The 13,136-nt window shown below is 52.7% G+C and overlaps 1 protein-coding gene across 1 annotated transcript in view; it reads left to right on the forward strand.

Moving 5' to 3' along the window:
* The first annotated feature begins 6,035 nt into the window (after nucleotides 1–6,035).
* LOC144129757 (uncharacterized) overlaps nucleotides 6,036–13,136 on the forward strand; it is a 28,680-nt gene continuing 21,579 nt past the window's right edge. The window contains exon 1 of the mRNA XM_077663836.1: nucleotides 6,036–6,082. Within this exon, the coding sequence (XP_077519962.1) occupies nucleotides 6,036–6,082 (47 nt within the window). The remainder of the gene's footprint in view (nucleotides 6,083–13,136) is intronic.

Raw genomic sequence — 13,136 nt, forward strand, 5'->3', positions numbered from 1 at the left:
TGATGATTCCTTCGCGATAAAAGCGACAGCACCAGCGGCCACCGCGAAACACGTAAATTAGAATTATTACTACTGTTTGAACTAAATATGCTAATTAAGCTTAGATTCTTGGCAGTGAGGGGCTTGGTTGATATTAGTCATTTGTAGGGAGCACCAGGGAATCCAATGTTAATTATAAAATGTGAACAAATCAGAATTTCCTTAGCGGCATCGGATGAGAACTTTCGGTCCAGACGCATCGGTGGTTGACACGCACTATGGCCGCAACACATGCATAACCACGTGCACAACTTTCCCTCCTTCTCGAACGGCACTTTGAATCCCGCCACTCAAGCCAGAGGGTAAAGGCGAAAGGTGTCTGATCAGCTCCGAGCTACGTCGGCCTTTGCGCAAGGCTACGCGGACTCCGCGGCTGCTGCGCGGCTCTCCCATGCATATGGTCAGCTGTAATTGGGCGCCCCACAACGTAAGGGAAATTATATTTCTACACACGTAAGAATTTATATAGTACGCTTAAGACCCACTAAAATTTCTAATTGCAAGAAAGTGTCTGACGGTTAAGACTAGAGTTTAATTAGCAGGATTTAGCTAATAGCCCTAGCAATCCACTTATCTCACATTCTTTAAGGCGTTTGCCAATGCCGTGGCTATGATTTTAAAGTATTGTTATTTTAGCTCAATGAGCCTATTTATGAAATCTGCTTAGCATTGCCGAGAACACTCGCTATGTCCTAATTTACTTCTCTCGTACCAAGTTTAAAACACTATGGTACACTGCGCGCCCTAGAGTGGTATCAATACACGCTATAGTACGAGCCGTTTTTTAGCGTAAGCTACACTGGCCGAGGTTGAGCAGTTTCGCGTGGCTCCTGGGGCCGAATCCACGGCACAGTTCGCATTCTCTCTCGCCACTTCGCCCCATTGGACGTGTGTCGTCACCGCTGGGGGTGACATCACTTCACGGAGGCGGGACCACGTATTTTGTTTACGTCACGAGACATGTCAATCAAGTGAAAGCGAACGCGTTCGGTCGCTGTGTGTGGAACTCAGAAAGTGGCGTTCGCTTCGGCGGGAGAAGAAACATGCCGGTACCTCCCGTCGCCCCGCTGTTGTTACCGGCGCTCAGCGAATGTTATCGGTGGCATCGGCGGTCGCGCGTGAACGACAATCCTTTCGACATGCGCGACGATGCGTTCCGAAGGCATTTCAGGCTGTCGAAGGGACTTGTACGCCGGCTATGCGAAGAGTTATAACCCCCACCTTGGACCAACGAGGAAAAGTGCGCTCACAACAGAGCGCAAAATACTCTGCGCACTACGGCTCTTCGCTACCGAGGGCTTCCAGGTGACAGACGGCAGCGAGGCAACTGTACGGCTCCCGCAGTCGTCTGTGAGCCGGACGATTTTGGCAGTTGCTCAGGCAATCGTGCGTGTCGGCACGAGAGGTTAAAAACACGCCGAAGTTAGCATATAGCCCATTATACATACAAGCAGCCGAGATGGGACCACCCAACAAAGCCGTTTGGCTGTTGACTGCCCCCTCGTCCTCCCGCAGTGTTCGTCCCATCTTTCTCCCCCCGATGCCTACGTCAAATTGACGTCACGGCAAAGCGAACGCGTTCCAAAGCGAACTCTCTCGAGGATTCGGCCCCAGAGAGCCGTGCTGCGCATGCGCACAGAGCAGTGACGTCACACGGCGCACAGCTGAGGCGCCGGAGCCGCCGCCGCCGCGCCTGTCTGCACATCCTCTGGAAACCGCACCACGCGACCAACCACGTGACCTGGCACAGCACCGCGCCGTTGGCCGCTGCTCTGCACCACGTGACCGACCGCGTGGCCAACTACGTGGTCGACACCCCCCCCCCCCGTACACTCACTTAATAAAAAAATCCTAAGTCGAGGCAGGGAATCCAACCATGGCGTTTGGCGTTATGCTTAGCCGTGAATAAAACCGCATGTAGTGGATGAGCGCCTTTTATATATTAACTCTTCCAAACCAGATGTCGCCGCGCTTTTGCTACGTATATCCTGGCCTAACAGATATGGGGCATTTTCAATTTTTTTCTCTTTATTTCGAAATTTCTAGCCCAGTGAAACATTACTGCGAAAGACATCTGCTATTCAGAACAATTTTATTGATTAGTGATATGGCGACCAGTTAAGTTTCACAGAATAATAAGGGCACCGATAAGAAGGGGCGTCATGCTTGCAAAGACTAGTCGTTTTCAGCAGGCGCACGCGTAAGCTTGATCGCATGAGTGTCGGACGAGCTGAACGCACTTGTAGTCATTCGTACGCAGAAGCCAAAACCTAGTGGCAGTGCTGGCGCTTGCGACCCCGTCCTGCATGAAGGCACACAAAGAGGAGATTGGGCGTACCGTCTTCGCATCATCTTTTGAAAGCGAAAGCTTTTAGTACTCCCCGCCGTAGCTTTTTCGCCGTGCGCCCCCGACGCGCGAGTTTGACCTTGAACCGAGGAGAGAAAAAAACGTGGCAGCTATGACGTCACTGCGCCGCATACGCCACTGAAGCTATAGGCTCTCGGCGTTTGTCCTGTTTATTGGCGTTGGCGTTGACAACGTTCTATACTCCGATGATTTTGAGGAAAGGAAGGGCGCATTACTGGCTCCCTGGGTCAGTAGACGCCTCAATTGAAACTTCTTTGGGGAAAGTAAATGGAGCATGCAGTATGTCTCACATAACAGCGGACACCTGAACAGCGCCATAAGGGAAAGGACAAACGAGGGAGTGAAAGAAGCAAGGAAGAAAGATGTGCCATACTGGAGGGCCTCGGAATAATTTCTAGAGAGGAACTTTATTGGTGGAGAGGAATCGATGGGTCACTGTACTACCCCACTGCACTCAAGTGTAGATGTCCCTAAGCTGCATGACACTAGCAGCATGGCTGGTGGCGATGGTCTGCACGGCCGGGTCCTCCGAGCGCATCAGGGTCTCCCAGTCTTCCCAGGTCTTGAGGCCCCCAGGGTAGAGCCCGCCGGGCAGAGAGAGATGATGTGAAGGGAAGAGGCGAAGGGTTATGGGCACAAAATGCAGGCAAGAGTGGAGAAGGAGGGATGATAGCGGGCTAGGGTCAGAGTTGAGGGGAGTGTATGTGTTTGTATTGCGCCAGAGTGTAGCGTGTTTGTTAACTAGGGAGGGGTGGGGCGGGTGGTTGAGCTGGCGCGAGGCTCCGTAGGCCTCCTTCATCTCACTGAACGAGTGCATTCGCTGCATCGCGAATACCCGATCCGAGGCCACCTGAGCCTGGTTTAAAGAACCTCTGGCTATAAGGTTCGCGGCCTCGTTTCCGGTATTCCCTGAGAGCGCAGGCACCCATATAAGCTCAACATGGCGGGGTGGGGGTGCCTCGGGCGACCCAGTAAGCCAAAAGCAGGAACGTGGAATTGGCCTCAAGCAAAATTTTAAACTGCTATTTTAGAGTCTGATAAAATAAACCAGCCTTCCGTGCGGGTGATGACAATTGGGATGGCAGCTTCCTATGCAGCCTATGGCGCGGTGCCTGAGGGAAGAGGTAGTGTGAGGAGGGCCGATGAAGCGGAGTCCACCACGGCTGCAGTTCCTTTGTGACCCGTGCAGGCAGCGACCATCCATACGGCGTCCGGGTCGGAGCCCTACACTCGGTGGTGCCTTCGCACGGGCTCTGCGGGGGTGCTCATGGTGGGAGGGGTGCATATTTCTCGGCAGTGGCTTGATGGCCTGCTCTCGGTGAAGGGGTCGAGGAATGGGGAGGAGAGGTGGGTTGTTGGCTGGTATTGGGATTCTGAGGGAGCCCAGGATATAACGGCCTGTGTAGGTTTGTGCAAGCCTTATGTATTGAGCCTGTCGGTGGGCCTCCACAATGGCAATCGGGGAGTTTGGGGAGCGGTGGTTCTTAGGCCGGATAAGGAGCAGTTCAGACTTCTCTGGGGAGCAAGACAGTCCGATGCTCTGTGCATAATTTTCGGTGAGGGTGGCTGCATCCTGTAAGGTGTTCTCGATGTTGTCGTTACTGCCATGGGTGTTCCACAGTGTGATGTCATCGGCATAATGAGTGTGGTTAAGGTGGGGAATAGTTGCCAATTTTCTGGCGATGGAAATAAGGGTGATGTTAAACATGAAGGAGGAGAGGATGAACCGTTGATAGGTTCTGATACTCTGAAGCGTGTAGGAGGGGAAGAAAGAGGAAAATTGGTAAATTAGTTTTTTGGGGAAAGGAAATGGCGCAGTATCTGTCTCACATATCGGCGGACACCTGAACAGCGCCGTAAGGGAAGGAACAAAGGAGAGGGTGAAAGAAAAAGGAAGAAAGAGGTGTCGAGTGGAAGACTCCGGAATAATTTCGACCACCTGGGGATCTTTAACGTGTATTGACATCGCACAGCATACGGGCGCCTTAGTGTTTCGCCTCCATCGAAACGAAACGCAGCACAAAATCTATCTCAGCCGTGCGGTTAGTGAGGAATGCTTGAATGTAGGTGTAGGTCACCACATTCACTGCAGATATGGCAGTCGTGATCGCCTGATGTTCAATGCGATCAAAAGCTTTAGAGAGATGCAAAGCTAAGACTGCCTTTGTGTGAGCAGGCAGAAGCGGGTTGAAAATGTCGCGTGTGAGTTGCAGCATGGCGTCCTATGCGAACAAATGGGGGCGGAATCCCACCATGCTATAAGGGTATAGATTGTTGTCCGCCATGTGCGTTGAGTCTCGCTAACACAACATGCTCGAGGAGCTTCACGAGGCATGAAGTTAGCGAAATCGGGCGAAGGTTCTGAAGTGTAAGTGTTCTATTGGGTTTGGGTATGAATATTACCTTCGCATGGCGCCACGATTGCGGGAGGATACCTTCCCTCCAGCACTTGTTGAAGTATTGTGTATTTTGGGTGATCGATTGGTCCAGATTACGGAGCATGGAGTTTGTGATTTGGTCTGCACCAGGTGCGGAGTTGGTTCGCAGAATGAGTAGGGTCGCTCTGACGTCCGTCTCAGTGAGGTCTATGCCGAGTGTGGGATTGGGTGGTACTGAGTAGGAGGGTAGAGGTGCGAGGGCATCCGGAGAGGCGTATGTGTTCTGAAGTGTGTTTATTAGGGCCTCGGGATCGTCAATGTGTTGGTGTGTGAGGCGTGCCACGTGGTGTTGTGTTGATGATTTAGTGTTTGTGAAGTCAATGAGGTGTCGGAGATGTTGACATGCTCGTTTGCTGGACAGATTTTCGGTGATGACGTCACATATCTGTGCCTAGTTATGTCGGCAGAGCTTCTCTGAGTGTTGTAGGATTTGTGTCTGCAGCACAGCCAGCCGCTCTTTGTAAGTATCTTGTTATATTTATTGCCTTCCCAGCATTCCAGGAGGCTGTGATAAGCCTCCCTGAGGTGGGCTAGACATGTGTCCAGGATAGAGGTTTCGGTGGTCGTTTCAATGTGTTGTGTGTTGTGGTGAACGTCATGCTTGGGTGATTGCACCCAGACGTCGATGTCTGTAATGGGAGTGTCTTGGTGGGCGGTGCGCGTAGCGCGAAGTGCATCCCAGTTAACCAGTTTGTGTTGTGCAATCGTGGCGGGGCGTCTTGTACGGAACAGTGATTTGCGTAATGTTATGATCACTTCCCAATGTATGTTGTGTTCTGTTCCAGGTAGTACCGCGGATATAGCGGCTCAGCGTCAGGTCCAGACTCGTATCTATGCTGACACTGTTGCCGATCCGCGTAGGCATGAAACGTGTTGTGAACAGCGAGATTTAGGTTCTGCAGGAGCAGCCACAGCCTGCGACCTCGATGTGTCGTGGTTGTGTATCCTCACTCATTATGATGACTGTTGAAGTCCCCAGCGATTAGCAGAGGATGTTTCTCTGCTAGGTGGCTCTCGCAGAAGGGATTCTAACGAGGCCATCGGCTGGGACGAGGGGGTGGTATATATTTGCTATAAAGATTGAAGCAAGCGTATGTGTGTGATGTATAAGTTCAGTCATCACGAAGGGCGTCTCAGACGTTATGTGATGAGTTTTATAGGTGAGGCTGCGGTGGATGAGTGTGGACGCCATGGGTGTGCTAGTGGTGTCGAGTGTGGAGATGGGGAGAGTTGCCTGGTGTGCAGTCTCCTGGAGAAGAATTATGTGGGGAATGGGTGTGAGGATGGAAAAAGTTGCAGAGGTGAAGGCATGGCCCGGAAGCCACCGTACTTCCAAGTTATAATGTCGAGAGATTTAGTGTTCCACGCCGCCATATTGGATAGTGCAGGGGTTGAAGACGGGATTGAGACGGGTGTCAATTGGTATGCGTTTTTCAGGAAAGGGGTTCGTGTTTGAGGGGGTAGGGTGGGAGAAGTGGAGGTGGTCTGAAGTTGGGTGAAGCGATGGGTAAGGATATGTTCCATGAGCTCCATCGTACATCGGCTGCTGAAGTTTTTAGGTTAAGGTGGCGGCAAGGTGATTGAATCTGGCCTCAAAGCTGACGTCTAGTTCTTTTAGTTCGTGGGGAAATTTCGTATCAAGTGCAGCTAATTTAGAGTCTATTTCTGCGGGTACGGGAGGTGGTGTGTGTGGCGTCTGAGGTGCACTGCCTCTTTGCAGGAGGAGTGCTCGAAATGTCTGGGGATGAGGAGGTCAGGTTATTGAGAGGGGGTGCGGATTGAGCAAGCAGAGAAGCGGTGGAGGTGCGTAGAAGGGAGGAGAGACGGCTTACCTCGTCGCGCAAGGTCAGGAGTTACTGGTTCCTTGGATCTTCTCGGGAGGGCTGGGGTGGCGGGGGATGACGGTTGGCGTTGCCGGAAACGCGGTCTGTCCGAGTGAGACGCGAGTTTTTCCTGCTGTTCTGTCGGTTTGTGGAAGTGTGATGGGAAGCCGTCGAGCTGCGTCCGTTGGCTGTGCTTTGTTGATCACAGCGGGACAGCCGAGGCATAGACGAAGAGAGCGTTTCTGGGGGACCCTACTTCACGGTCCTGTGCCTTGCAGTTCCCATTTCTGGTCATATGTGGGCCTCACAGAGAATGCAGCTGGGAGTGCATGAGGGCACAACTTTGGAATGGGATTTCCCGCGGCCGGGGCATTTATGAGATCTTGGGTGGACACACACACCCGGCCGGTGGCATGGGACGCGGCAGTTCATGCAGGCGTCTATATGCCCTCGGTGGGGTGTACAACTGTGGAGGGCTCCTCCATAACGAGTGGCACGTGAGACAGGTCCAGCAGGGAAGGTGTTTAGAATGCATCGCGTGGCCCCCATTCGACGGGCGTCCACGATGGGGGCTTCCGGGTTGCTGGTGATGAGGTATAGGAGGACAGCTGCCGGGGTATCATTCCAGTACGCATTAGAGATGACTCCGTGTACCGCTCCGTCCGGTGGGGCTATGGAAGCTGCGACTGCGAAATCCTTGGCTTGGTGTTAGATCTGGGTTTAGATCTGGGTTAGAAGAAAGGAAAAAAGAGGTGCCGTAGTGGAGGGCTCCGGAATAATTTCGACCACCTGGAGATCTTTAACGTGCACTGATATACAACAACACACGGGTGCCTTAGCGTTTTTCCTCCATAAAAACGCAGCCTGCGTTTTATGCGCGGGCTGCATAAAGACGCCCTGCGTTATCACAGAAATCATACCTGATTCATACTCTACACCATCTATTTTTATTGCAAATATATATCACACACCGTCTCATCCGATGGCTTCATTGGAAACACTACTGCGCTATCTCCATCGTATTGCAGGCAAGCATCAATTGATTATCGGAGGGAACTTCAACAGTCAGCCTACTGACTGGGGCTACCGCCCGACCACGGCACGAGGCAGGCGACTCTGGTCCTTGGTACAGCAGCTCCGCCTCACGATACGCAACAACTTTAACACTCCCACGAGAATTGGCAACAGTGTCAGCGTGGACACCAGCCCGGACTTGACACTGAGCCGCAACCTTGCGGCCATTACGTGGAACACATCACACATTAGGGAGCGATCATTACATCCTCTCCGTTACAGTACCGTACAAACAAAGAACGACCCTTCACCTAACACACAAACTCACCAACTGGGATGCGGTCCGCGCCGCACGGGCGGCCCTTCCTGACGCCCCATTGCAGACATCTACCATTGGGTGGCATCACTCATGAACGATGTCACCGCACATAATCGAACGCCTGACACCACACCAGATACGCCCACCCTCGACACTCGCCTGGCCCACCTATGGGAGGCCCGCCATAGCACCCTAGAGCGCTGGAAAGGAAAAAGCTCAATCGGACCCTTAAAAAGCGGCTAGCCGCACTGCAAACACAAATTACTGAGCACTCTGAGGAGCTCTGTCGATCCAACTGGGGACAGATTTGCGACAGTATGGCTGTCAATCTGTCCTCCAAACGCAGTTGGCAACTCCTCCGTCATTTAATTGACCCCACGCAATCCAAAACAGCCACACAACACCATGTCACACGCCTTATAGACAGGACCGGCCTTTCTCCCGACGCACTCATCGACATACTTAGGAACACACGTACAACCCCGGTACCTCAATCCCCTTGCCGCCCTATGCCGGCACCCCGAATGCCAATCTCGACACGGAGATTACGGAAGCAGAAGTCAGAGCGGCCCTGCTGACTATCCGCTCTAACTCCACTCCAGGAGTTGACCATATCTCATATAGCATGCTCGCAATTTGGACGATCAGTCGATTGCCCAGCTCACGGGGTACTTGAACACATGCTGGCAGGAGGGCACCCTTCCGCAAACCTGGCTTCACGCCAAAATCTTATTCATACCAAAGCCCCACAAACCCCTTACAGCTGCAAATCTTCATCCCATCTCACTAACATCATGCCTGTGCAAGCTTTTGGAGCATGTCGCACTCGCCCGACTCACCCAACACATGACGGAGCAAGACCTCTACCCGCACAGCATGGTGGGCTTCCGTCCAGACCTGTTGACCCAGGACACCATGCTCCAGCTCACACAAGATATTTTTGACCTCATACCGGGCCACACAAAAGCTGTCCTCGCCTTGGATCTCTCCAACGCCAAAGCCTTTGATCGCCTAGACCATAAAGCGATCGTGGCGGCGTTCTCCCCTTTGAACATAGGTGAACGTATGTACACCTATATTCAAGCATTCCTTACTAACCGCATGACCGAAATTCACTTCGGTCCCACACATCCCATTCATACAGCCTTAGTGGGGTTGGTACCCCCCAGGCATCGTACTCTCCCCTTTCCTCTTTAATGCCACACTCATCCCCCTTGTTCGCAAACTACAAACTGTCCCTCACCTTCGGCATACACTCTATGCTGATGATATCACTCTATGGACCACCCATGGCAGTGATGGAGACATAGAGAATACTCTGCAGTCGGCAGCTACCCTCACCCAAACACATGCGCGGAGTATTGGACTCCCATGCTCTCCAGAGAAGTCGGAGCTCCTCATACTCCGCCCCACAACCCGAAACTGCCCCACAGCCGCCATAACCGTGAAACTGGAAAACCGGTACATCCCGGAGGTACACACTCTCCGGGTACTGGGCCTCCACATCCAGAACAACGGGAAAAATACTCTCACCATCCAGAAACTCAGTAGACGGCGGTGTCGATATCCCACCTAATCCGCAGAGTTTCTCGACACCACCGGGGCATGAAGGAGCATGACCTATGTCGTCTCATTCAGGCCTTCGTCCTCAGCCGCTTTCTCTTCACGCTCCCCTACCAGAAACTCCAGGCCACAGAAAACTCCTCCCTGGTTGCCATGATCCGAACAGCATTTAACACAGCACTACACCTACCCCTAAATACCTCAACCCAAAACCTCCTCCAACTAGGCCTACACAACACGATAAATGAGCTTATCGAGGCCCACCGACCGACACAATACATACGTCTCGCGAGAACCACCACCGGCAGACACATCCTATACACCCTCGGCATCAGGATACCAGCCACGGATCCCACACAGCTCCCGGTCCCCCACCACATTCACCGCGAACTACTTATTGAACCTCTCGCTAAAAATAGGCAGCCCACCTACCACGAACCCCGCCGCAGAGCTCGCGCACGGGCGCTCCACAAACACTATGGCATGGAACCGGATGCCGGTTGGGTGGATGCCGCATGCACGGGCGAGGACGCGGTTGTAGCCATCACGAACCCCTCCCTACAACCAATTGCTACCCTTCACATATCTCCCACTGCCAGTTCGGAGGAGGCTGAAGAGGCCGCTATTGCCCTTGCGATCACGCGCACGGAGTGCCGGTATATACTATCGGACTCTAAAACTGCCATACTAAATTTCGCCCGCGGGAGAGTTCACGTCCCTGCATTTCGCATATTGAACTCCCTCGCCGCACACCCGCCCCGCCACATGGAGCTTATATGGGTGCCTGCCCACTCCGGGAATCACGGAAACGAGGCTGCCAACGCTTTAGCCCGAGGTTCTCTCAACCAGGCACCGGCGGCCTCTGATCTGGGGTTCTCACAGGAGCGCATGCATTCTTTCAGTGAACTGACGCCAGCCTGCAAAGCCGAGCATCGGCTGTACCCCCCATTCCATCCCTCCCTCGACAATTATCATCAAACACTTTGGAGGCGGCTCCAAACACGCATCTTACCCTCCCCTTATATAAACTCACGCTATCACCAGGTCCACACAAACCCCTCCTTTACCCTCTGCCACCACCCCAAAGCTACTCTCGATCATATCCTTTTACTCTCCCCGGCGGATCCTCCCCCGCGGGGCCTGGAGCACCTTACCACTTGGGAGGCTTGGGAGACCCTACTGCGCTCCGAGGACCCGGCCAAGCAGGTCATCGCCACAGGCCGCGCTGCCAGCGTTATGAGCCTCCGGGACATGAACGTTTGAGTGCAGTGGGGCCGTGCTGTGGCCGAAGGACTTTCGCGTCCTAAAATCCCCTGTATGTAATAAAACTTCCACCACCACCACCAGGTGGTCGAAATTATTCTGGAGCCCTCCACTACGGCACCTCTTTCTTCCTTTCTTCTTTCACTCCCTCCTTTATCCTTTTCCTTACGGCGTGGTTCAGGTGCTCAACGATATATGAGACAGATATTGCGCCATTTCCTTTCCCCCAAAACCGATTATTATTATTATCAATGACATCGCGCAGCACACGGGCACCTTAGCGTATTGCCTCCATAAAAGCGCAGCCGCCGCGGTAGGGTTCGAACCCGGGAACTCCGGATCAGTAGCCGAGCGCTCTAACCACTGAGCCACCGTGGCGGGTCAAAGAAAGAAGAAAGAGAAAACTGAAAATTAAAAATTGCATTTTGAGGAAATTCACGGCGCTGCGCAGCGCCGGAACACCTCTTGCTCGGTGCTACTAGTGGCGCATGCGCAGTAGTGACTAGGGAGCGAGAGAGAAAGAGAGCGAAATGTCCACGGTGAGGCGCGCGTTGTGACATCATGTGCCTCCTCGCAGTACCGCCACGGCGAAATTGCAAGTTAGCGGCCTGTAAAGCTTTCGATTTAAAACACGAATGAAGTTCCAGATGTGTAGCGTCCCCCTCCACATCCACTGTTCGGCTGCCTACCACGAAAGTAAGTAAGGCGCACATGGAGTACCACGTCTTGCTTCTTCCCAGCGGGGAGGAATAAAGCAACCCCAGCATACATACGCTTCAGGTCATTGTTCCCAAATTGGAACACTCTGTATTTGGTGAACTACGGACGCCAGAGAAATAAAACTTATTTTTCCTGTACAACGTTACCCTCTATACAAAGTGAAATCGTGTTTTGTTTTTGCTGCGCCAAATCTAGCAGAGGCGCCTAATGGGTTAAAGATCCCCAGGTGGTCGATAATATTTCGAAGCACTCCACTAGGGCACCTCTTCCTTCCCTCTTACACTCCCTCCTTTATCCCTTCTCTTGCAGGTCGCCTCAGGTGTCGCCGATATTTGAGACGCATACTGCGCCATTCCCTTTCCCTAAAAAATATTTTTCAATTCTCCGCTTGTAATTAATATTCGAATCAACTGCAGCAGCGCAAAATTTCCTAATAACTTTAAAACTGTTGCAGAAACGGCGGCCTCAGTAACCTTTGTTTCCTATCTAGGATTACGTCTTGCATTTCAATTAGGTTGACAAAGAACAGCTTTTCATTCTGTTGCCTGATTTCATTGCTTACGAAAACAATCTCCGTGCCATGGTCTGATAGTGCGGTCATGTTATTGCTCTGTTGGTGGTGGTGGTAGTGGTTTTTTAATTAAAATAATAGTAAAAAGGTAGGAAAAGGTTATTGCTCGCCCCGGCATCTACCATCGATACTGAAGCATCTGAGCTGGGGCAGCGGAAATAAAGGATAGCAGGTAGAATAGAGAAATGAAATTATTGATGCGAGGGGACCGGAAGAGAGGATAGGGGGAGAAGTAATATGTGCAAACTATTTACACAATAAGAAAGGTGTCCAGGTAATGCGCGTGATTAGTTCATTTTAGAGGAATTAAATAACACACGCGCACAGCACTGTGTTGGGTACAACTGGAGTGGGGCGTCCAGTTATTAATCGTTCAAGGTAGAACTCGCGGAGCGCTCGGTCACTGCGTGTAACTGCCTGACGGATAACAGACGGGACGTCAAGCCCGTGTGTTCGAGGAATGCACAGAGGCTCACCGAAATTCGCTCACGAGTGCGCGCAATGCCCTGCGGCCACAATAGGGTCTTGATGCAGTCTGGTAGTATGCCGTGCGCCCTATAGGCTGCGAGCATATCGCGACGAGCATGGGCGAACTCGGCACAGTGACGGAGCAGGTGTTCTAGTGTTTCCACTGCACTGCATCCGTCACACACATCACTCGTCGCGATTCCGTGACGCACCCGTCATTCCCCGGGCCACACGCAACCAATGCGCCCGAGGAGGATCATTGCACGTTGTGACCGTGTAAGTGCGCGACAGCCGGTGATACTGTCCATGCGCTCATCTCCTGCGATGCGTGGGTCGGGGTGCTGCTTTCAGAGATGGTCGTGGATGGCCGCACGCACGTCCTCCAGCGCAAGGGGCAGATCGCTGGCACGTATTTGGTGTGCAGTGGTCGCGAGGTCGTCAGCTCCTTCGTTGCCGGCGATGCCGCAGTGACCGCGCACCCACTGTGCACGCACGGCACATCCTCTTTGAGCGAGGCGCTTGATGCGCGAGCGAATTTCCCGCACTAGTG

The sequence above is a fragment of the Amblyomma americanum genome, chromosome 4 (genome assembly GCF_052857255.1).
Source record: "Amblyomma americanum isolate KBUSLIRL-KWMA chromosome 4, ASM5285725v1, whole genome shotgun sequence".
Classification (NCBI taxonomy): Eukaryota; Metazoa; Arthropoda; class Arachnida; order Ixodida; family Ixodidae; genus Amblyomma; species Amblyomma americanum.